Source organism: Capra hircus, chromosome 18, assembly GCF_001704415.2.
Source record: "Capra hircus breed San Clemente chromosome 18, ASM170441v1, whole genome shotgun sequence".
NCBI classification, from domain to species: domain Eukaryota; kingdom Metazoa; phylum Chordata; class Mammalia; order Artiodactyla; family Bovidae; genus Capra; species Capra hircus.
Window position 1 is genome coordinate 39,586,955 of NC_030825.1, and position 25,636 is coordinate 39,612,590.

Below are 25,636 nucleotides of genomic sequence, written 5' to 3' on the forward strand. Positions count from 1 at the left end.
AGTACTTGACACATAGCTAGTACCACAGAGGAGCTAGCTCAGCTTTACATTTTATTTCATTTCAACGAACTTAAATTTCAACAGCCTGTGGCTAGCAGCTAGCATATCAGCCGTACAGATACTCAGGAGGAGCAAAACTGACCCTGAAAGACTGTGCCCCAGTTTTCCCAGCACTTTCCAGTTACTCCTCAGGCTATGTTAAGCTGTAACTGTGAGGCAGGCACTGGTCTCCAGCGTCACGCCCAGCCGGTGAAAGGCTCACAGGTACCCATCTCCACCGCCCTTGGGTGGCCCCTTGGGGCCACGCTCAGGCCAGGGGCACGTGTGCCTTCATCTGCTGATACTGACTTGCCATTGTTTTCTGTGTGTCCTGCCTTGTGAGGAAGTTAGGCAGCACTGCCTTATATACGTTATTTCCTTTGATTCTCACCCCCTACTCTGTGAAATACAATAGATACTGGAAGGACCCACTCCCTTGTGCCCCCTTCCACCATTTTCCAGATAAGTAAGTGGAGTCCCGTGGAGCTCAGCAAGTTGCCAGAAGGCATACAGATGGTTTTGCATATGGGCTCTTCCATATATTTCTGATATAGGGTGCTGAGTTTCCTATTCTCCTCTCCAAAAATGCTTTTTCAGTCTACCCATCTGATCCAGTTTTTACCCCCCTTCTGAGTGTAGAGAGCAACACTCACTCTTCTAAAGTGGTGCAGTGGGAAACAGCAACATGACCGCCACCTGTGCGTTCAGCTTGAGTGGGGCTGCCGGCCATGAATGTGCCTCGTAGTAAGAGCGTGATGCTCAGTCTGAGAGCAGGTTGGTAGAATGGAAAGACCTCTGTAGGTTTGGAGTCAGGAAGCCCACCAGTTAGTGAATGACCTTGGCCTTTGGGAGGCTTGGATGCCTCCCCTTGAAAACACAGACAAGTGACACCCACCAGCCGGAACCTGGGTTTCATGATGGGATGTGGTGGCACATGGACAAGCCCTTGGTAAATACTTGAGAGTCACATCTACTCAAGGCAAGTGTGAAGCACTCCTCTGGGTCCCTGGAGCATGCAGGAAGGGTCTTTGAAGCAGAGCCTAATGCACAGCCATTTCCACCATCCAACTCTGTGGTTTTCTCTTTTACAATGTGAAAGTGATCGCTTGTTCTCTTTCAGCAGTGTGGATTTGAAAGTGCGTGCTGTAGACTGAAGAGCCCCCAGTGTCAGCAACTGAACAATAATTAATGCAGTGATTATCCAATCAATCATTAATTGCTATAAATTAAGTGATATACAATTAATGTGATGCTTTATCACCAATAATTAGGAGAAAAAATTGAACTCTTGGCAAAGAATCATGGCAGGATGGTTATTTAAATCTTGTAGCCGCCATGGTTTCCAGACTTGGAGCAGTAGGCTGGGTCTAGTTAAGCTAATTTGAGACAGGATGATTGGGGGTATTAGCGCTTTAAACAAACAAACAAACAAAAGATGGGGCAACAATCCAACTTAAAATGACAACATGGTAACACTTCAGAAATCCCTTACTGAAGTTCATGTTTGCATTTTTGTAACATTTGGAGTTAGAATTGTAGCTAGAGCTTTGCTCTTCAAGGGGAATGGCCTGAAGGGATTTTATTTTATTAATTTTTTTCAATCCATGATGCTCACCTAACACACAGCAATTAGTGCAGCGGAGCATCCCTGATTTGAATCTATGGAAGATTGCTATTAAAGGGGGGTATTAATGGGCTGGCAAGGTCTGGACGGCTGTTGGGAAAAAGTGTGTTTATGGAATATGGTGCTGGCAGGCATGATTTCAATCGGATTTGACATGTTTAACATAAATGTATAGTGTACGGCTCTTGCTGCGTATGAATAATTCCTGCAGACCCACTGCCTTTCTAATTACTGAAGTTGAAAAAAAGCAGGTCAGGCACATCCTGGTGGAACTCTATTACCAGCCCTCCCCCTCTTCTCGCTGTTGTTTACAGCTTTGTATAAATAGGAATGCCATTGTATGGGGAACTGAGTGGCTGAAATGTAATCTGTGGCAGAGAAAGGAAAGAGGCTGAAACAATACTAAAAAAAAAAAAAAAAAAAAAATTGAGTTCATAAAGACAAAAGGAGGTATGTGCTGAGAGGAATCGCTCTGTGCTACCAGGAGGCAGAAGCCTGGGGCTCACTGCCTTGGTTCTGCCAATGTTTAGTTATGTGACCTCTCGTCTCTGGACCTCCATTTCACGGTTTGTAAAGCAGCCGGTTTGGACTCAGTGGATTCTTGTGTTTCTGGGACTTCTTAAAACTGTGAATGGAGGAGGGACAGTTGTACAGTGGTACAGAATCTTGGAGAATCTTCATTTCTAAGGTCAGAATGCTCGTAATTTGCGAGGATGTTCCTGGTTTCCAGGTAGTGGAGAAAGCATGGATCAGGAGTGGATTAAGAGTCCACACAGCCCCTTAGTTTTTTTCTGTGGTAGGCCTTTCTTGGGGTTGCAGAGAGTCGGACGTGACTTTGTGACTGAGTGACAAAAACAACACTGTTGCTGTCACCTGGCCCCTGTCACTGGGCACGTCACACAAACTGTCAGAGCCGGTGATGACGATATCCCTGGGGGAATCTTTGGAGACTCTTGTGTCACCTCTGAGTGGATCCCCGTGTCCCAGACCTGTTGCGGGCTGGAAACCAGGCCCTTCACCACCTCTACGAAAATCATTTTGGTCTAATTCTGTGTCCTTTCAGAATCTGGTTCCATCTCTTCACCTGGCCCTAAAATAAATTGGTCTTTGCAGTAGGGTACATGAGAGGGAGTGCTGGGAGCCTGGCTTGCATGGCCCTGCTGTGGTTCCCATCCTTGCCGACGGAATCCATTTTTGGTTTTACATTTCCACACGCAGATGGGAATTGTGTGACCAAGTCAGCTTTTCCCTTCCTCCACCCTCTTTTTTTTTTTATTCCAGGCCACTTTCAGTATAACTTGAAGGCTTAAGTCACTGCAGGCAGATTTCTGTCTCACAGTTGAAAACAAACCATTTGAACTATTTTTATGTTGAGAAGCAAAAATAGATACAGGGTATGGCGTATATCTGGACTTGCCTGAATTCCAGTAATTCAAAGGTCTCAGCTTTGAGAATTTATATAAAGTCATAAGAGAGAGAGACACCACATCAACTGAGCAAATACTCTTTGTGCAGATGTGGGATATGAAAAAAAAAAAGTAGTTGGAACTCACTTTCTAGAAAGGACGTCATGTGCAAGCATATAACTGTGGTAATGGTGTGATGAGAATTGTCAAGGCATAGTTAGAAGGCAGTGAACCTGGAGTTGAAGGAGTAGATTGTTTTCATGGCTGTAGAAAATAACTTATAGGCTTGCCTATTATTCCTGCAACTTGGCCATGTTAATCTTCCTGCTTTGTTTCAGTGTTTGGTGGTGTCCTGATAGGGGAAGCATCTCAGTTACTAGAATCATGACCATGATCTAAAAATACAAAACACACTGCAGTGCCTTTCTCAGGGGATGTCAGAGCACTTTCGTTAGGGTCTCACATTCTTCCCCAGGTGCAACATTATCTTTGTTTATCAGGCTAGAGAACCAAAACTCATCAGTGGGGAAGTCCTGGCTGTCAGATTTGTGATCAAATGGTGATTTGCCTTCTGGGTCAGAGTATATTCCCTGGATTATAAAGCTGAAGAACCATATGACATAGGAGCGTTCTCTTAACTGTATGAAGATTGGAGAAGACTTGAAGATCCTGTTTCTCTAGTTGTCAGGCAGAATTGTCAGCTCTTTATGGTTAGGGGCACATGGCATTCATTCATATTTTTGTGTGTGTTTTGTTTTTTAAAGACATTTCTTAGTGCTGCTTTAGGTTTACAACAAAATTGAGAGGTACAGAGATTTCTGATATACCCTCTGCCCCATCTCCAATCATAGCTTCCCCCATTATCAACGTCACTCACCAGGATGCACTTTTTTTTTTAACCAATGAAGGACCTACTACACTGATCTACCCTAATAATCCAGAATTCACAGTTCACCTTATGATTTACTCTTGACATACATTCTGTGGGTTTGGACATACGGCTGTCACTATAATATCCTACAGGGTGTTTCTGTTGCCCTAAAAATCTTCTGTGCTCTACCTGTTCACTTGTCCCCAACCCCACATATGCATTTTTATAATTTCCTAGCAAGTGCTTAATACGTCTGAATATTTCATTAACAATCAGCTGGTGAAATAGCATAACCATAAACATTTTCAAGTGCAGGTTATTTGGTTTTATGCCTTTTAGATATTAAGCCCACAGGGGGAGTAGGATTCTCCTGCATCGATTTACAGAAAAGGTGGATGTAGGATGCCTGTGCTTGTCCTCAAAGCCAGGCCTCTGTCCTCACCCTGTGGTTCCATGGCTGTCCGCGCACCTGTATTATTCCCTAGAGATGCTTCTAAAGATGAAACCCATCGTAACAAATGTTTGTACTCTCACCATGTGCTTGGCTCTGGTGGGCTTCATGTGCCTCATCTCTCCTCCTGGCCTCCCGGAAGCCCTGTCATTGGACGCTGTCCTCCCACCGTCAGACGTGGAGCTGGAAGTCCACTGTAGTCAGTTGAAATGCCCAAGTTCACACAGCAGGACTCCAGCCAGGTCATAGCAGCCCTGCAGACCGTGAGCTCTGTTCCTTAGCAGGGGGGCTGGTACCTTTGTGTAAAGAAAACTTGGCCGGGGAAGACAAGAGTTCTCAAGGAGTCCCCCCAGGTGCCCTCGAGCCATCTGCCCCACCCCTTCACACACCTTGTCCCTTCTGGGCCCTTGGAGGCTGTGCATAAACTGAGCTGGGGGACACGGTGGGGAGTGAGGAGCAGTGTTCAGTGTGGGCTCCCCCGCCCCTGCTGTACAAACTCCAGGGGGGTGACATCTCCAGGCTGCCAGTATTTGAAAGCCACAGGGTAAAGTGGACTGCTATTCCCATTTTTCAGTCCTTCCAGGGATCTGAGTCAATGTCTTTCTCCTCCAGCGCAGATTGTCAAACTCCTGCCAAACCTGGACGAACCAAGAGCAATCCTTGGTGGGTCCCAGGCACGTTGATTCATCGGCGATGGGGGGCGGGGGGGTGTGTGTGGCAGAGAACTGAAGTGCGGGGCTCTTTGTATCTGTCACTATGCTGGACACAGATTGTGTGTGTTACACGAGTGCCGCCTCTTAAAATTTAGTGAAGTATCTTATGAAGATGAAGATAGGTTTGAAATGGAGAAGGAACCTGGAAGGGTATCCTTTTAGCTTGGTCTCTGGGAGCCTGTGCTGTGTTGGGGCTCAGAGGCCCTAACTAACCTCATTAAGGTTGGATCTGATACTGGTGGGATGAGCTTGTTAATTAACTGTGGTCTGGTCCCAGCATGACCCACATCGCCTCCTGTTTTGACCTACATCTCACACCTCTGGACTTTCTGCTGTCAGTTCAAGTGTCTCCAAGGTTCTCCCTGTTCTAGTTTTTTCCCAAGTCCATGGTTGTCACAATCTGTAGTGAAGCCAGAGGACAGAGTGGTGATGCAGAGCCCAAGGTGCCCCCAACTGGGCACCGTGACCACAGCTGCAGGGGGCATCTGTGCACAGCCCAGCGGGCTCTGCCGGGAGAAGATGGGCAGAGCTGACCAGAGCCCAGAGGCAGGCAGACGGATTTGATACTGCTAAGTGAGGAATTTGGTCTTGGCCTCTTTCATCCCTGTCTGCTGGCCCAAGCCAGGCTCCAGGTGGCAGCCCCAGGCTCAGAAGTTGTTAAGTACCCTGACAGCTGCTGTTGGTCTAAACGAAGTGGTGGCTGGTGGCTCTGTTTTGACTGGTGGTTCATTCAGAAACTTGACACAGAGGGTGCAAGGTATCTTGAAACTGAATTGTGGGATGGCCTTTTGGGAGCGCAAATCAGTGTAGTTAAGCAGCCTTAAGCATATTTCAACATGGAATTAGTACAGCAGATTGATGCCTCTGATGTGGGACTTAGCACAGTTTTTTCCCTGAAGATGGAGACAAGCCACAGCAGCCGGCACTCAGCATGGACTCGCCATCGCACCCTGGCTGCCTGCTGGGAGAGCGTGGCATGACACCTGTTCCCAGAGTGCTGACTTGATGACACGGGGGCCAGGGGGGGCCTCTGCACCCTTCCCAGGGTCCAAGCCAAGGGAGCCTTGGCTGGTGTGGCCCACACGTGCCAAGACCAAAAAGATGCTGCCTCCTTCTGCAGAGTGGAGAGATCCTAGAGGTGTTTGTCCTGTTCACGAAGGTTCTCCAGGACATGTGGAATGACCGAGACTTTGATAGCAAGGCAGCCTATCGTCATTCTGGGTTACACAGCTGACAGAACATGTGGAGGTTACTCCTTCTGATTTTCTGGCTTTGAAAGTGTGTTTGTGTTGGCTTAGAGCAGGCACATTCCCTGAGGGACAGCCATATTTAATCTTTCACCTTTGGCCTGAGGGGGAAAACATCAAGCTTTGAGACCAGGCCCAGCTCTCATCCCCACGTGTGGATGATGAGAGTATCATTTGCAGCAAGAATCATTTGAAAGTGGACTCCCTGATTGCCCGCACCTGCCAGACCCCCGTATTTCATTCTAGTCCAGCCGAGAAAGTGGTATGATCCCTGCCGATTACAGAGAGCTTCAGCTCTGATGGTGGTTCTCAAGAATGTGGTGGGACCATCGGCATCGCCTGGGAACCTACTGGAAATGCAGGTTCTCTGAATCAGACCTGTTCCAGGGGGTGGGGGCTGCCTTTTAGCAAGTTTTCCAGGGGATTTCTGGGGCTCATTTGAAGTTGAGAATGTTGGGGCTCTGGTCTCTGTGACAGGTGTGAAGTTTGAGACCTATTTCTCCTTTAGCTGGATGGCAGACCTCTGAGTCCTCGGCTTATGAGGGAGGGACTAAGCTTTCCTATAAGATAGAAGTGCAGAGGAGACACGAGTTCTGGTCTGGCCAATGGAATCTAGATTGTAGGAATGGGAGGGGGGAGACGTGGTCATGATGAGGAGTGATCAGAGACCTGGCACTCTTTCTCTCAACCCTGGTTAAAAAGTAACACTTGGTGAAGGGGGAACAGACCTCCCTGTACTATTCTTGAAACTCCCTATGAATCTATATTTCCAAATAAAAATCAAAATAGCAATAGCAAAGAGTTTCTGGGTTTTCAAAGTGCTGAGCTATCTGGTTCACCTTCGAGCTGGTGGAGAAAACTAATGAGCCATTCCCCAGCAGCAGTCACACCCATCTGTAGTAGAACTCAAGCTTTCTTTGAAATGCTCCATGGAAACAGGAAGCTATACGTGATGAGTCCATGAGGCCTGTGTCTTGGTACCTAGGTGTGCTCGTCTCCCTTTTTGAGTAGGTGTCTGAACTTCTCTATCTAGAGATGTACAGAAGCAGCGTAGCCTGCAGTTACTCAGACTGGGACTGTGTTTTGAATAGAAGGCTCTTCACCTCACCGGGCTGGACTCTAGGACAGAGTTCTTGGGGAAGGGCGCTGGCCAGGGCCTGAGGACCCCCACCGGCTGTGCCAGTGCTCACCTTCGCCTCACACAGTCTGCTGATTCCTCTTTGAAATGACTTTAAGTGCTCGGCTGGAGGCAGAATGAGAACCGTGCATGTTCAACAACCAAGTTGGCAGCAGAGCAGACCCTTTGGAGGAACCGTCGTTCGCTATAGTAGGGAGGCGAGAGAGTTTAGCCAGATCTCTGGCCATTTATCAAGTGTAGTAGCTCCGCAGGAGATGGAGCACAAAACCCTAGCCTCTGCTCTGGGGAGGGAATTGCAAGCAGATGGCAAGAGCGGCCCCGAGCCAACGACAGTGAGGAGCACAGAGCGTCCTCTGGAAGCCGTGCACTTCTGCTTTCTAGAGGGGAGTGCGGGGCCTCTGAAAAGCTGGGTGGTTGGCTGTGGAGAGAGCTCACTGCCCCTTGCATTGCATTTTTGTTATGAGCCGAATGACCATTTTCAGGTCTGGTGAAGCTTCTGTGACTAGTGTGCTGGGGTCATTATCTCAAACTCAAGCATCAAGTCTGGAGTTGTACGAATGTGGTTTTTTTCTCCTTAGTCAATGGAGATAGATAGAAAAGACTGCTGTAAATTTCTGGGGCAGGTGGCAAGCTGGTTTACGGAACACAAGGCGATGAGAACCTCTGGCTTACGGAAAGTAGCATGAATTAATAATCATTTAATTGGCTCCTCCATTATGTTGCTGGTTTGGGAGATGGAAGTTTAGATGGAGGGGCTGTCAGTGGTGCTTTAGCTTAGAGTCTGATGGCTGAGAAGTGGGGGTGGTGGCTGCCTTTGGTCTTTCACAAGGATGACACTTCAGGCAGCCTCCCAGGCCTTCACCGGAAGGAAAAGGGTTGGCACTTTGGTGAACACCACTTCCACCATGCCAAGAAGGGAGGAAATGAGCGTGAAGACCCCCGCTGGCTGTGCCAGTGCTCACCTTTATCTCATAGACTCCCAATTCCTCTTTGAAATGACTTTAAGCGCTCGGCTGGAGGCAGAAGGGAGCTGTGCATGTTCAACGACCAAGTTGGCAGCAGAGCAGACCCCTTAGAGGAACCATCGTTCTCTACAGCAGGAAAGGGAGAGAGTTTAGCCAGATCTCTGGCCACTTATCAAGTGTAGTACCACGGTGGAAGACGCGACACGAAACCCTAGCCTCTGCTCTGGGGAGGCAATTGCAAGCAGGTGGCAAGATGGCAAGCAGATGGATGTCCAGCAGTGTGGACGCTCAGCACAGGCCCTGGTCTCCTCAAGGGAGGACTCTGGCCAAGTGCAGGCCTGTGACAGAGAATGTCCACCATGCAAACACCACCACTGATGTGGTGAGTGACGAGCAGGTGAATTTTGCTCATGAAACTAAAATTTCTGGTACTTTCGATTATCTTGGAGGACGAGTCAATGTCTTGGGTAATGACTAGAGAAAACCCAACACTGCGTACTATAAGGTTCCATTTCTGTTCCATTGCCAGTTTTTCTTCAGGTTTCTTTTTCAGGAGGCAGCAAATCCCTGCCCTCCTTGGCTTGAGTTGTACAGCCACCTCACTAGGTGAGAAAGTCTGCAGGCTGTCCACGGTCTCGTGAGTACAACTCTGAAGCTTTCTGCCACCAAAATTTCAGTGACTTGGATTTTAGTTTACTAGTGAGGATTGGAATTGGGTTAGAATTTGTTCTATAAAAGTGGTTTTATCAAGTCAAGTTGAAGGGGCTGTGTATTTCTACCGTACCTGACCACTTGATAAGCCCCCTACATGATATTATTCTTGCCTATTCTTCACAGTTAGTCACCTCCTGCCTGAAGCCCTTTACTAGGCTTGTTTTAATTATTCTGTGTGCTTAGAACAGAGTAAGACCATGTCTTCAAAACTGCAAATAAAACTTGCTTGAATTCAGATCACCTCTCTTCTGCTCCTTGCTCCCTCTAATTAATATGACAGGAGAAGTAAATTTTTAAGTAATTACTTTTAGGTTAAACACTCCCTAAGCAGATGGGGAAACAGTGGAAACTGTCAGACTTTATTTTTGGGGGGCTCCAAAAACACTGCAGATGGTGACTGCAGCCATGAAATTAAAAGACGCTTACTCCTTGGAAGAAAAGTTATGACCAACCTAGATAGCATATTCAAAAGCAGAAACATTACTTTGCCAACAAAGGTCCGTCTAGTCAAGGCTATGGTTTTTCCAGTAGCCATGTACAGATGTGAGAGTTGGACTGTGAAGAAAGCTGAGGGCCGAAGAATGGATGCTTTTGAACTGTGGTGTTGGAGAAGACTCTTGAGAGTCCCTTGGACTGCAAGGAGATCCAACCAGTCCATTCTGAAGATCAGCCCTGCGTGTTCTTTGGAAGGAATGATGCCAAAGCTGAAACTCCAATACTTTGGCCACCTCATGCGAAGAGTTGACTCATTGGAAAAGACTGTGATGCTGGGAGGGATTGGGGGCAGGAGGAGAAGGGGACGACAGAGGATGAGATGGCTGGATGGCTTAACTGATTCGATGAACATGAGTTTAAGTGAACTCTGGGAGTTGGTGATGGACAGGGAGGCCTGGCGTGCTGCAATTCATGGGGTTGCAAAGAGTCAGACATGACTGAGCGACTGAACTGAACTGAACTGAAGCAGATATGTTACAAACAAAGAATACCTGTTTGTTGATGTCACAGAAGTGGTTTTAGTTTTTCCTCAGGAAGCCATGCAGTGACTACTGTCTTTCCCTTTGAAATGAAATTCTTCTGCCTGGAATGTAGAGGAACCTCAGAGAATAAAACAGAGAGTCATCAATCAGGTCTGCCTCCCTCAGCACCCGTCTCTCTCTTACAGTGGCCAGCACATCCCAGTTTAAGGGGGAATGGGGGCTTTCGGCCCAGAATTGATTTTGAATTTTGTGTCCTCCATAACCACCACGTGCAGGTCCTTTTTGTGCCTCACCAGTCAGTTGGGTGGGGCAACCTCAACCCCTGACAAGTTGACCAAGTGTTTTGTTCATGCCTGCGAAAGTCTGCATGGTAAGGAAGCCACAGCTCACACTGTCAGGCTGTGGTTGGGATCTGACCCAGCATTTCACTGTCCCAGCATCCCTCTTGCCTGGCTTTACAGAGTATGTCATCCACGGCGCATGCACCTGCGTGATTCCTGGCCATGTTTTTAAACCTTTTGAAGTGCCAGGAGCCCAGCATGTTGCCTATGGAAGATTCATTGAGATTTAACACATATTTTCATATGACACAGCTGCCAAAATGAGGAAAAATTGCTTTAACCGGCAAAATAAAAAATACCACCCGAGGTTTTGCACAGTATGGATCCAAATATCCACATTTTCATGGACAGTTGAATTTAAATTCTGAACACTTTAATTACAATATTAAAAATAATATAACTGCATGACGAAATGGGGAAATGGTCTATGACCTAAATTTAGGTCCATCACCTAAACACAGCAATCATTTTCATTCGGTCTTTTTCCTAATCCCTGTTTTTTTACAGAGCTGTATCATGGTATAATACACATTTTATCTTTTTTGTTTCTTCAGATTGACATTCTCAAGGACTTTTCCACATTGCTGCATAGCTATCATATGTAACCTCATCTAATAGGGAAGAAGCTGTCCCATGGTTTACTTAACCATGCCTTTTTGTAAAAGATCTAGACTGTTCAGTTCTGCTAACTGAACAGGTGGCCAACATCCACTCCTGTTCAGTTTGTCTTTGTTGAAGAAGCCACTACAGGTTGTAACCCTTCCAGCTGTGACCAGCATAAACCAGTGGTTCCAGGCACTGCTTGTCTCTGGATGCATGTTGTATTTTACTGCTGTGATGTCATAATGGCCTTCAAGTGACCACGAATTAATTTTTTTAACAAATAAAATGTTTTCTCTAGACTTGTGACATCTCTTAGACTTTAAGTTAGACTTTTGGAAAGCCTTCAAACCACATTGCTTTTCCTTTTGGTATTTGTACTACCTCATTTACTGATGGCCCACAATGGATGCTAGTGACAGAACGGAAGTAGGAACTGACTTTAGGACTCTGACCCTTGAGAAGTTGTTCAGAGAGAAGCAGCTTGAGAAAAGGTTAGACTGTCATGGCCAGGAGTAAATCCTGTTTCAGCCTGCTGATGGAGAAGTTGCACAGCTGTTTGCCCATCTACAGAAATTTTATAAAGGCTTTGGCACCATGGTTTGATAGGGACTGGCATTTCAATGTCTGGGGACAGGCTGGGAGGAGGCCTGTCAGCCTCGTTAACCTAACTCTTTGGAGCAGTCCCCACATCACCCAGGGATGCACAGTGGAATTGTAACTGGGTGTTAACAGACTCTGATATGAGAAATGCATGGGTTTATCTTTAGAGAAGAAGCCTAGGTGGCTAACGTCCACTTCTAGACAAATCTGATCTAATAAAAATGCAGATTGCCCCAGACAGAAGTGGGATAAGCCCTGGAAGTTTTTACACCAGTGGATGCAGGGTTTTGTATTAGAGCTGGGCTGCTGTGTTGCTCCAGAGAAAGAGGAATGAGCGAGTGAGTGCTGATTTTATTTTTTAAAAACACTTTAGAAGGACTCCTTAGCTTGAGCATACAAAGGAAGCCTTTAGAATCCCAGAGCAATATGAGAGAATGGCGGTGGCGGGGTGGGGGGTGGTGGTGGAGATAATAAAAGTTCCCCTCTTCATCCAAAGGGAAAAGAAGAGTGGCTTCTGAAACCAGAATCCTCACCTCTGCAACCTCTTCACAATTCATCACACGTTCAGCACTGAAGGAAGAGGATGGACCTTTTGGTCATATGAGGAAACTAATGCTGCACTGGGTTACCCTGGGTTTGCTTTTTTCAGTGAGTGAGACGAGTCTGGTGGTCTCAGCCTCCTAGTTGTTCATCACACTGCCCGTCAACTGCAGGGCTGACAGTCATTCTGGGCAGGGCAGGGGGTGGGTGGCATAGATGGAGGGCACTGACAAGGTGGCATCACAGTCCTTTAAAAGCAAGTGTTGTTTCAGGTCAGGCAGACTAACTAAAAAGACGGAGATGGGTGTTCAGAGGAGAGTTCTGTATCCTGGCTCGCCCCTAGAGGAAGGGAGAGCCATACGGCAGCTCCTTCCTAACTGTAAGCCCTGAATCCTACAGACTGGAGGTGGAAGTGAGGAAGGTGGACGATGGCTCTAACAAACAGGCATCTGAAGTATCACCTAATGCCTCCAACACATGGAAGACAACCAGTAAGCAAAAATGAAAAATGATGGAGAATAAGGAATCTTCTGGGGAAAGGAAGATCTCAAGTCCCTGAAACATTAATTAAAGACTCTTATTGTGGGAGTGTGTAGGCAGACTCAGAGGTCTAAAACCCATGACACAGGGTTTCGAGGGATCAGGGCTGAGGGGGTCTGGGAGATGGGAAGTGGGCCATGGGGGAACCAGACTAGAATGTTACAGCACCTAGTTAATCGGCAGCCCGTCCATCACATTAAATATCCAGCCGTCATGTATTACCTTTCAAGTGAAAATGAATAACTCCCATTAAGAGCAAAATGGGTTTGAAGTCGATTCGAGACAGATTAAAGTACTGTTATGAATGTGTGTGTTGGGAGGAGGAGGGGTCTGTATGTAATATGCTTGTCCTTGTACTTTTTAAATAATAGATGTTCTACGAACTTACGTAGACCAGGTTACCAAGATACTGGGGTTAAAGGTCACAAGATGTGCATTCTGGGAAGAGCATCCACTTCCTGGAATATTTCCTGCATTTCACTTTTTTTTTCCCCTCAAAATTATTGTGTGGCCTTATGATTTTAATGAACAAAATTGATTTTTTACAACTGTTTATTAAAGCACACATCTGTAATGACAGCATCTTGTGTATCCACGTCAGAACAAATCTCAAAGCTGGAAACACATCCTGGGTAACTAGACCGGATGAGACAGAAAGCAGTCTGACCGAAGAGTAGAAATGAGGCTTTCCATACCAATGGCCTCTACGTGGAGTCAAATGATTTTTCAGTGAGGGCAGCGGGCAGTGGGTATGTCTTGTCTCACTACCATTTTTAGGATTCTTCTTCTTGCCTCTTGTAATGAGATTCTGAAAAATGGAGTTCCCCATCCAAAACAAGTGAGAGGGCCAGCCTTAAGCTACTGACCAGGTTTCAGAATAACCAGATCTGATCACTTGAGGATTTGTGTTTATGCGAGAGGAGCTCTGCTTATTTATCCTGGTTAAACCTTGTTAGCCCAGCTGTTTTCTCATCCAGATCTTGCAGGTCTCTTTCTGTGATTCACAGAACTCCTTCCGCCGCTGCTCTGTGCCCACTGTTTGCTGCTTAAGCCTCAGGTAGCCCTCCTCCGTTGTCAGTGTTTTGTCTTTTTTGGTGACATGGGGGTGAGAGGGCATGGTCTGGGCCAGCAGATAGGAAACTCTCTCTCTGAACCACCCACTCTGAGTAAACTCTTGTGTCTGGAGCGTTGGCTCGTTTATAAGTTGGATTCATGCCCTGCCTAGTTCCGCTCTTAAGTTACGTCTCCCTGCCAAAAGCAAGTTGCTGAACCAAAGCTTGACTTTTTGCATGTGAACAGATACATGCAAAAAATCAAGCTTTGGTTCACATTGATCAGGTCTCCTTTGATTTCAAGAGCTGTGACAATAAAGTTGGGAGCATACCATTGATTACATCTATGAGAGTCTATCTGGTTCCTGGGTTGACTCGTGGTTGGTAGAGCAGTTGGTGAGACTTCCCCAGCCACCCTCATGAGCCAGCAGGTTGTGTCTTGATCAGTGGGGAGGGGGATCAGAATAGACTGAATGTAGGTTTATCCAACTCAAAGCTTTTTAGTTCATTTCTTCACCTTTTTTCCTTGGTGTTCAGTTGTTAAAGTGGTGTAGTGACAGAAATTCATAGGCAACGGAAAGCAATGCCTGCTTCTTTCCCACCGTGCCCGATAAACCCATCCAGATGCTCATCCTTCTTTAACTTGGGTGTTTCACAAACACCCTGAGCTATGAATGAATGTTGACTCTCACCCAGCATGCACCCTCTGGGAGCTGGCCTGGCCTGGCTGCTGGATTACACCTTCTGCTTTTCCTTCCAGCATCATCAAGCCAAGCAGAGAAGGAGCTGACAGATTCTCCCGCAACCTCCAAACGCATCTCCTTCCCAGGTAGCTCAGAGTCCCCTCTTTCTTCAAAGCGACCAAAAACATCAGAGGAAACCAAGCCGGAGCAGGTGAGGCTTGGAGGGGCTGTGCTGTGGGAGAGTATTTCAGATACCTGGGGGGAGTGGGGTGGGGAGTGAAGTCTCAGGTGGGCAGGCATGGGACAGACACTATTGCCGCGGGAACTGAGAAGTCAACCGGCGGGTGGCTGTGTCCCCCACAGATGTACCAGTGTCCCTATTGCAAGTACAGCAATGCCGACGTCAACCGGCTGCGCGTGCACGCCATGACGCAGCACTCGGTGCAGCCCATGCTCCGCTGCCCTCTCTGTCAGGACATGCTCAACAACAAGATCCACCTCCAGCTGCACCTCACCCACCTACACAGCGTGGCGCCCGACTGTGTGGAGAAGCTCATCATGACGGTAAGGCGGCCAGGAGCAGCACCTCTTCTCTCCCCAGGGGTCAAGGGTGGCACTGTGACGTGGACAGGATGCTGTGCTGCTGGACGCCAGAGCCAGGACAGAGCTGGAAATGTCAAAGATGGTCCTGTGACCACTGTCAACCTTAGTCTTAGCATGATGGTGACCCAAAAGGCTCTGTGTTTCTCAGCATCCCTCATCATCCTCTCCCCTCCAAATGCAGAGGCCTGGGGGGAGTTAACTGCAAGATGTTATTCAGGTTCTCCAGGCCTTTACTGAGCAAGTCATATTCTAGGTTGTTCTTAGATTCATTATGTTTCATTTCATCCTCACAGCCACTCTGTTTAAAAAAAGGGTTGACACGTTTACATTATGGCTGAAGAAACTGAGGCTCAGAGAAGTTAATTGCTGTAATGCCACTTTTAGGTGGCAAAGTTGAGATTTGATCCCAGATTCTCCCACTCTAGGAATGCAGCCCCGTGACAGGGGAGTCCCTCGGGTGGATGCTTTCCTTCTCAAGGCAGGAAGATGCTCATTTGGGTAGCATGTGTCAATTCGTGAACAAGGGCTTTGCGTTTTGAACGTGAAGTTGCTATACTTGGCGGGGCATGGCTCTAAGTGGCCACTGTAGACATGGCCCAGAAGATTAGTACACAGATTTAAATATAACATAATGTGAAAACTTTTCAAAATTCTGCAGGTGATACTAATGTATGTCCTCAGTGATGTTTCGTCATGAGGAATATACACTTGTTGCTGCGTCAGGGGAACTTTAGCAGCCAGTGGGAAACTGCTATGTGCTGCAAGTGTGACTTTCCATGGGTCTTTTCAAACAGATTGGTGAACATGTTGAAAGATTCTCTGTACGTGGAAACTTACTTTTGTGGATGGTGGGTTTCTGTTACAAGTTTCCTGGGAATTCTCTCCAGCCGTGGGATTTTCCTCAGGCTGTCATACTGGGTTGGCCAAAAAGTTCATTTGGGTCTAAGTAAAAATAAAAGACACATTTTCACATTTTCACCAAAAACTAATGAACAACCTATTTCCTAGATGAATGGACTTTTTGGCCAACCCAGGACTTCCCACAGCTGACCTGGAACCGTGGGAGCCTAAAGAAGCAGGAAGAGATGTGAGGAGGGAGGCATTTTCAATACATTATTCTTTTGCTGTGGTGATTATTTTTCCTGTTTAATATCACACTGGTTTAGGAAATATTTGCCTGTAGTAATCTGTATGATTGGTTTACATTAGACAGTGTTTCATTTATATATTCTTAAGGACCAGTATATAAATTTTATCTCAAATAGCCATTGTTGGTCATATTAATTCTTTTATAACAGCAACAGTGTGGTACAAGGTAGCAAGTCTGGTGGTCATTTGAGTCTTCTTCATTTAACAACAGGATGTTACTGCTGTGTTTGCTTGGGTACTGAATTCCTAAGGTACTTGGGGGTGTTACTCAAGCCGTGATTCTCAAATCCTTTTTGGGGGAGACTGGTGAATATGATTCAGTAGCCTACTGGGTATTCTATGCATGCTAGTTTGACATCCGTTTTTAAGAACTCTTTCAAGTATTCTGCATGTACAAAATTAAAAAAAAAAATTACTTGGCTACACCAGGTCTTAGCTGCAGTAGGATCTGCAGTCTTCATAGTAGCATGTGGGATCTTTAGTCGTGACATGTGAACTCTTATTTGTGGCTCGTGGGATCTAGTTCCCTGACCAGGGATCAAACCTGGGCCCCCTGCATTGGGAGCGATAAGACTTAAGCCATGGGACCAACAGGTACATCCCTACATGTACAAAATTGTGTGTATAATGCCAGGGAGCATAAGGGTACCCACAGTTCACCCAGGGAGCCAGGTTAATAATCCCTGTTTGAGAAGACTCCCCGAGAACATAATTGTGTAGGAGAAATGTGCTCCCTAAAGGGGCTGTGCTTGGCACCTGTTCAGAAACCCCTGTATACCTACCTCATTTTCCCACAGCACACAATGGAGATGTTTTCTAGACATATCTGAAAAAGTGTGCAAATTGTGGGAAATGTGCTGACTATAGGAGGTTCATTTGCTAGCAACAGGAGACAGTTAATGGATTCAGAAATACAGTTGAAAGTTGTGGGAACTGTAATCATGTAAGGGTTTTACATTTGACTAAAGGTGTCTGTAAGGTCAGTCTGGTACCCTCTCTTTGCTTGAAGATGGAGTTACTGCATGGCTGTCGGAATTGAACTGGTTTCTTAAGTCATGAGGATGTTTTGTGTCAAGTTAAAGGAAGCAGTTCCATCTCCATCCTTTAGCAGGATCAGCAGGAAAAAGACAAGTAGCCAAGGTTGGAAGGGAGTTTGTGGCCATACTTTGGGGTGAACCCAGGCACCCTATTTGAGGGCTGGACTGCTCATCTTGGTCTTTACCCTAACAGTTAAGTAGCTGCCACTGTCCTCCCTCTGAAAAGTATGGTGTTGAAATGAAATTTTGAAATTGTTTTACAACTGTTTATAATGAACCTGTGGTTAGAATCATGCCCCCAGAGGCTATTTTTATGGCAACTTTATTAGAAAACTGTCCAAGGGGAAGTATTGGTTAGACTTTATGATGGTGTATCTGTTTGTTCCTGGCCATCTAGAGCAGGAAACTCTGAAAACAGCATGATGAGATATGCCCCTCAAATCAGAGCTCCATTTTCTAGACTGTATTGTTAAGGAGTGGTCAATGTCCAGTCACTCATCCTCCCAGAGGAGAAAGTTATGTCTGAGTGGCCCGGATGAATGGCAGTGACAGGAGTGAATCCTCTTCCTTGCCAGATAGTTTGACTGAATGCACTGCCTTTGGTGCAGACGAGGAAAACCTGGCAAAATCTACCAAACAGACACCTCCTGGCAGATGTGGGGTGTGTCCATGGTATCTGAAGCTGTAAATTCTGGTAAATATTTTTTGCTATCTGGGCCCAAGGTCTCAGGATCTGGCTTGAATTGGGTTTCAGTCTCTCTAAAAGTAAATTCCACCTTGATAAATGGAAATAGATTACTTTCTATACAATGTCTTTCCGTTCAGTTGTAAATGGAGAGTGTTTTGAGGAGGCTTCATTTAATAATACCTTATCAGACAGCTTTCAGGAACCTGCAGTGTCTAATATGTCTGTTGCTATGGTAACAGCTGCTTGCTTATGCTCTGCATCTCATATCTGTGTCCTCCATGGGCCCCCTTCTTTTTACCGATGAAGGGGCTTGAAAAATATTCTCCACTGGGAACAATTGCAGCTCTGGCCCTCTGCTATGGAAACTGCACCCACAGCAGTTCGTTCTGCTGGGCCTGTGGGAAACAGAGCCCCAAGGTTGTCTTTACACACATGGTAAGAAAGAAGGAAATCTATAAAGCTTAAGACAGTGAGACAAGTGCCCCTCTAGGCCCCACTGAGCGGCTGGTCCCCAACGCCAGTAATATAGCGCTCTCACCTAGTGACAGAGAAGTTCGAGAGTCTGAGTCAGTGATGGGGGTATAGGAGCCACTGCTTGTGCCACCTCTTTTTGCTCACTTTTCCAGGGGAGGAGGGTTGACGGCAAGGGGGCCAGGTTTCTAGCCCCTAAATGAGAATAGGAAAGACCACCTACAATAATTTCCAGTGGTCCTGAATTATTCTAGTTGATCACTGTCCTAAGTGGCAGGACACACCACTGGGATTGCAGAGCATTAACACAGGGAAACTGTCTTTGTTCCTCCATCACTTAGCAAAGTGTGACCTCATGGCAGAGAATGGGGCTAAGTCTGGAGCAGCCAGGAACACCTTTTTCTCTAGCTCTTCATCTTTGTTCCCTTTAGTAGTTCTTAATTATCCTGTATGATTTTTGTACATGCACTGATTCCCTTTCACAGCTCCTGGACCCATGCTGCCTGCAATTCCACAGCTCCCAATCCCCCACACCTCACCCCACCCTAGAGCTGTCTGACTCCTGTGATGTTTTCGGTCAGCATCTCTCTCTGTGCTCACCGTGTGCCCGTACATCTGAGTCTCCAGACCAGGCTGGCCGCTTAGCCCCCCTGCACCGGGGCTCTCAGGTGGCCACTGGCCCTGAGGCTGTGGCACCCACTTGGGTACCAGCTCTCACTTTGTCTCCATCTCAGAGGAAGGTAATGAAAATAATCGGGCTTCATTAATTCCAAGTCCTGTGAGATGACAGCCATTTGGAGCCTGTTTGCCAATTAGATGGTCTAAATTAGAAGTGACCTTGGTATACTGCCACTGCTTGCCTCTCTGAGTCTAATGAAGCTTTTCTCTCCAATTCAGTCTCCTTCTCAGCTCTCTTCTCTCTCTCTTCTGCTGTGTGTGTGTGTGTGTGTGTGTGTGTGTGTGTGTGAGAGAGAGAGAGAGAGAGAGAGAGAGAGAGAGAGAGAGAGACAACTGTTCATGTGTTTCCAGTTCTCCCACCTGTCTCCTTTTTTCAGTCTTTCTGATTCTTAGATTTTAAAAATCTGGTTCAGGGCTACATTTGTTTCTGGCCCATATGAATGTTAATATTGCTCTACAATTTTTCCTCATGGGTTTTAGGTTAAAAAAAAAAAGCCACATAGATGACATTTTAGAAGCGAAATGAGACAGAGAAATGGCCCTCTGGACACCAGGGTCCAGTGCCCAACCTAGCACAACTGGAAGGCAGTAGTAAAAAAAGAAACCAAACTCTGAGGCTTTGCTGCCAAGCAGTGCCTGGCTTGCTGGCTGCAGGCGTGCAGACAGCTCCTACATCCTGGCAGCCATTGAGGTCAGAGAAGGAAGTGAGCAGCTGGACCCTCACTGGCACCATCAACTCTAGATCCCCCACTAGCTAGAATGCTAAGGTCTGGAAGCACTGGCTTTCAAAAGAATAGGACCAATACCTCATTCACCAGGTGTACAGACTAGGCAGGTCTCTGCTGGGAAGGCCTGTGTCTGAGGTTCTGTCTTTCCCTCTGTTATCATTCCCTCTTTCTTTCCCTTCATCTGAGGCTCTTCAGTCTGTTGATTTTTTACTGAAATGTGAAGGATTTCAGTCTCTTTGGGAGTCTAGGTTTTGGCAAAAAACCTTTGGAATAGTGACCCTTTCAGAAAGCAGCTCTACTCAGGTGAGCACTGCCAAGGCAGTGGGGATGAAAGTCTGAGAGAAGTGAGGTGCAGTACTTGAGTCTGAGAAGATACCTTTGCTTGCCAGCATGTGGAACTTGTTGGTTGCATTGATCTAACCTCAGGGTGGCCTTGAGGGATGAATTTGCATGAACAGTCCCATTAAGAATTTAGCAAAACTTATATACCCCTTGGTTGCTCAAGGTGTTGTATTTGGCCATTTCACATCCATGACCCAAAGAAAGCAAGGAGTGTGGCAGCTCCTTATAATCCAGCTTCTTCCATTGAGAAAGTAAATATCAGTGGCCCCTCTTGACTGCCACAGTGGGGACCAGACCCACATCTAAGACTCTGGCTTTTATAAGATGCGTCCTTGAGGCTTTCAGGCCCACTCACGTCACAGAAACTTGAAAGGCACTAAATCATAATCCTAAATAATGGTGAACTGAACAGGAGGTATTTACAAAGCCATGTCACCTTTCCTAGTAGTTCAAGGGCAATTAACTTGAGTCCAGGAATTTCTCTCTAGGGAGCCTGTGATTTCCTGAAATAATCTGCAATAGTCTGTTTGAAAGTATTTTTTCTAGGAGCCTGCCACTTTCATCAGATTTCCTAATGAGTTTATGATATCGAAAAGGTTAATTATTCTGGATGTGAGCTTCTTGGGCCCAAGGACCTGGTCTCGCTCTGTCTCACAAGCAAGTGGCACAGGGACCTTATACAAAGTTTAGTGAATGATGGTCAAATGAATGGACAAGCAGAATCACTTGAGGCCCTTCCTTCTCATCAACTGAGTTGTTTTGGAATTGCTTAAGTGTGAAGATTTTTCTTCATGTGAAGAAGTAGAACGCTTCTACTTCTATTGCCATATATGAAAATTGCTGAAACTTGAAGATTTCCAGCATCAGTGCAGAACCCCCCATTTCTCACTCTGTGTGAGACCTGTTTACCTGTTTGGAAAGTTCTATCCCTGCTCAGATGATGCTTTGTTCCTGAGTTCCCATCAACTCTGCATACCTGACTTGGCTCAGAGAGGCAGGAGGAAAGCGTGTGCTATCCAGACCACCACCAATCAAGAGAGACTCAAATTCTGAGGAAGTCATGGCTCTAAGAGATTGAACTTTCTTACCTGAAAAACTTGGACTTTTAGTTAAAAGTCTGTTTTCATAGTCTTAAGTCCTGTTTATACATTAGTGTCAAGTATGGGAGAATGTAATTTAACATACTCATTGTGTATGGGTGTAAGATTACTGGAAGAATCAATCTACATGGATGTCGATGTAGGATGAGTAGGCATTTGGACTGATAGTGTGGTCTGGCCAAACCTTAATCTCTTTGTTTGGCATTTGAGTCTGTGGTTGGGGGCGCTGGGACAGTGTGTGTAATGGAGGCATCCAGTGCTTGGGGGGTCTGCAGCTTGGACACGTTTGGTGGGGGAGGGTGGGGGCTGGTTATGCTGTGGGCAGGTTTTTCCCCTTCACCTGCCAGTGTGCTCTGATGCTCCTCGTGAGAGGAAGGCCTTTACAGACCTGTGCTTGACACTGGTGAGTGACCGCCTTTCCCAGGGACCTCCAGCCTGGTTGGGGTGGTTTGAGCCTTCCATGCTGCACGGCAGCCATATCTGATTGGGAGACAAGGGGTGCTGAAGGAACTCTGCCCTTGGCCGACTTACGTCATCTTCTGTGAGCACAGCTCCTCAGTGAGGCATTGGCAGGACTGTACTTTTGGCTGTTGACCAAAAAAGTGTGGAAACTTTGAGTGACAGGGTTGAGAAGCTGGTAGGAGAAAGAGGAGTGGACACAGACACAGGAATATTTAACGTCCAAGAGCTGACGTGGGGCCTGTCACTGTCCTGCATAGCAAAGAGGCTTTCATTGCCATCTCTCTGTTCAGACACATGGGCAGATAGACCCCGTCACAATTTCTAGATCCTTAGGATTCCCTTCAGGAGTCTTTCTCTCAGTCTCCTGGGAACTTCTTGTCCATTAAGATTTTTATATGCTGAATCTTTCTTGTTTGTTTGCTTTCAGGGAGAGGTTGGGTACACTATAGATGAGAAGATGCAGGTAGATAAAAGTAATTACTTAAATACATACGGGGCAAGACTTGCAGGTTTGGAGGCCCAGATTAAGATGCAGAGGAGCATGTGAGGTTGATGATTATATTTCGGGGAGAGTTAATTGATGGAAGGTGAAAGCAGACAAAGAACCGCTGCTTACCGCCTTCTTGAATCCCAATCAGGAATTATGATTAAAGTCGTGGCGAGACAACAGAGGGCTGATGAATTGGTGTCTTTTTTTTTTTTTTCCTTTTTTGCCGTCATTCACACTTGATTGACTTCAACCTTTCAAGTGCAAAAGTCTCTCTTTTCCATTATTATTCATAGCCATCTGAGTTTTTCTAATTAAAGTGTATGAAAACAATTACTGATCCGTCGTACTGAGTCTGTTAGAGGGGATGTCTGCCTTACTGTAATGCGTATAAAGAGCCCACAGTTTTCTATAATGATGTGCAGCTGAGGTGTTAGATAATTTTATTCTTTTTTACTCTGTAGGGCTTTTTTTTATTTCTCATGATTCATTTTTCATAATTCCTAAAGATCCCAGGAAAGGACTGATCCTGCAGCTACAACTGAGAAAGGTGGTGGTGGGGAGTCTTTTTTTCCTTTCCCTTTCTCCCCATCTTGCCCCCAACCTCGTGGTCCCCCTTGGTTGAGGACTATAAATTAATCGGTGACCTTTCACTTCTTGGATTCCCGCTGGACTCCCCAACCACACTGGTCAGAAATGCTTTCTATTAAAAAGAAAATAGATGGAATGAGTTTGGCAATCTCTGCTCCATTCCTAACGATTCATCAACAGCTAGCCTTAACCAGCTGCCGGCAAGCTTTGTGTGAGGGTGCAATGTCTGTGCAAGAGGGGTTCTGTGTCACTCACGTGCACCTACCATGCACCTGCTGTTCATAAACACAGGGCCCCTCAGCGTCCTTCTCCACAGTGCCTGTTGCTTAACTTCTGCACCCTTGGGCATCTGGGTTGCTGAGGTTATCCTAACACCCTGAAATGTAAGGGGGAGTTACCTTTTTAGTATTTATGGTGACAGCTGTCCGAGTTTCCCCTTGAGGTGGAATCTACCACTCATGACTCTGGTGAATGCATCAGCAGCGATTTTGAACAAGGCCAGAATCCTCAAGCCATTAAAAATTAATAGTAAGATTTATTTTAAATATTTAATTTTGCACAGTCATCTAGATGTTCCGGTCTTTGCAACAGCAAGCGAAGATACTATTTCAGTGGTCATGTTTGATGAGGAAACAATGTCTCCAGGTGGGCTGGGTACCACGTAGAAAGACTAGTGGTGACTGTATGTTTCTGTTCCTGTTAGTTCAGGGTCAGTTCATGTCTCAGGCTGCATTCAAACGGGACGATTTCTGATTCATCTGGGAATATCCTCAACTACCTTGCTGTCCTGTAGCAGGCCAAGGGGCACTGCTTCTTTTTAAACGAAGAGGCTTTTAGCCTTATGTTGCATACTGAGGGCTTCTTATCACATTAATGGAAGGCAAATGATAATGTGTTTGGACAAGTTTCTGGCCAGATGGCAGGACAGCCTGGAGAAATAAATCCCTAAAATCTGACCTTAAATTGTAGCTCTTCTGACCCAGGTTGCTATATTGGGCAGAAATAGCCATGGCCAAGATGGGGCTGCCCTGTTGTAGGATGCAGGACACCCTCCGGGCTACCACACAGGTGGAAGTTCCCTCTGATGCTGTGTACCTCAGGCAGAGACCCTGGGAGAAATCCTGACTGAAGTGAGTCTTAAGAAATGCTCATTTGCACTTGATCTCAGTTTATAAAGGGTTACAAAATGTTGTTTCCTAGAAAATCTGCCAGTGTGTCTGCATGTCCTTAGCCTTCCCTTTGTTCTCCTCTCTTCTTACCCTTTCTCTTGCTCATTCCCCTCCTCTTCTTGCCTGAATACATTTTGAAAATAGTACTACAATGCTCCCTGCTTCAAGATTACAGTGTACTTTACTAGGTATGATTTAATTAGGGCCCTTATTATGTTTTCAGCAGCTTAAGGTGGGCCTTTCAACTTATCTACCTAATTGGTTGCACAAGAAGTTTCACAGCCCATGACAAAACATTGTCAGTGATCAAAGTCAAAATTCTGCATAAAGGAAAAATATTAATAATAAGATTATTCTTCAAGTGTGCGCTGCTAATTATGTCCAGAATGCAACTGTAGAAACACTTTTGACTGATGTGAGCTTTGTCTAATAAACATAAATCTTCAGTGAGCTATGGAAAGTGACACCTCCAGCCTTAACACTGGTGAAGGCTAATTTTGCTTATTAAATAATTTCTACACCTTTTCCTATTTGGGTCTCTTTCCTCTCCTTTTGACTTGCCTCGTGTTTCTGCCGCTTTCTCTTTAGGTGACCACCCCTGAGATGGTGATGCCCAGCAGCATGTTCCTCCCAGCAGCTGTTCCAGATCGAGACGGGAGCTCCAGTGTGGAGGAGGCAGGAAAGCAACCTGGTTAGTGTCATGACTCTTGACCTTGAGGAGAGAAACAGAATGTCCATAGGGCAAGAGTGCCGCAGATCCCTTACTGTACTCCTAAGCTGAATGGAACTTTTCAAGGGACGAGGGGCGCTGCTGTCAGCACTGGGTACTCGGGCTCTGAATGGGTATCTATTGCTCTTCATGTGGTTTGAAGTGAGAACAGCTCAGGTGAGAACCAGTGAGGTTCTGGTGGACACAGGTCCCCTTAGACTGTACAGTGAGGAAGTTAATGGCCAGAGACTCAGTCAGTACACTCATAACTTACCATCCATCCTAAGCCATTACACATTCCCTCTCTGAGGACTTAAACATGAGGGACTTGAGGAGCACATGGGTGATCTCAGGGCACTGGATTAGGTATCTTTCTAGGCACTGTATCTGCACAGAACTCTTCTCTGAGACTTCTAGGACTGTCTCATAGGAGGCAGCAGAAAGGAGCATTTGGAAGGGACGCTGTTGTAGATACAGATGCTGGTGGTGCCCTGCGGTGAGTCCTCGCTGGGTGGGACCTCTGTTTATGAGTCTCTCCTCCATCACTGACATCCTGTTGGCAGCTAAGATTTAAGTTGGGAAGAGCTCTGCCCCACACGACTGCCCCACCTCCTCCCTTATGATGTCTCCATACTAGGCAGTGTACCACTGACCTGAAAAAAGGTCAGAATATTTATGGATATGATGATCTCATTGTAGAAAAAAATTTTAATGTATTATTTTCATAATTGGCCACTTGAACATTCATTGCTTATTGAATAGAGAGGACAGTCAGAAGTCACACTGTTACAGGAGATTTAATGCCTAAGAAATATATCCAAAATTTGTTACAATGGACAGCAGTCCTTATAAATGCCCCACATCTTAGCAGGGCACTAAATCACATATTCTACAGTTTAGATCCATGTAAAAAGGGTA

At 46.1% G+C, this 25,636-nt stretch overlaps 1 protein-coding gene across 1 annotated transcript in view; it reads left to right on the plus strand.

Annotated features, from left to right (window-relative positions):
* Positions 1 to 25,636, plus strand: part of ZFHX3 (zinc finger homeobox 3) — a 165,097-nt gene that overhangs the window by 123,804 nt on the left and 15,657 nt on the right. The window contains exons 5-7 of the mRNA XM_018062220.1: positions 14,582 to 14,715; positions 14,868 to 15,068; positions 24,598 to 24,700. Coding sequence (XP_017917709.1) covers positions 14,582 to 14,715; positions 14,868 to 15,068; positions 24,598 to 24,700 — 438 coding nt within the window. The remainder of the gene's footprint in view (positions 1 to 14,581; positions 14,716 to 14,867; positions 15,069 to 24,597; positions 24,701 to 25,636) is intronic.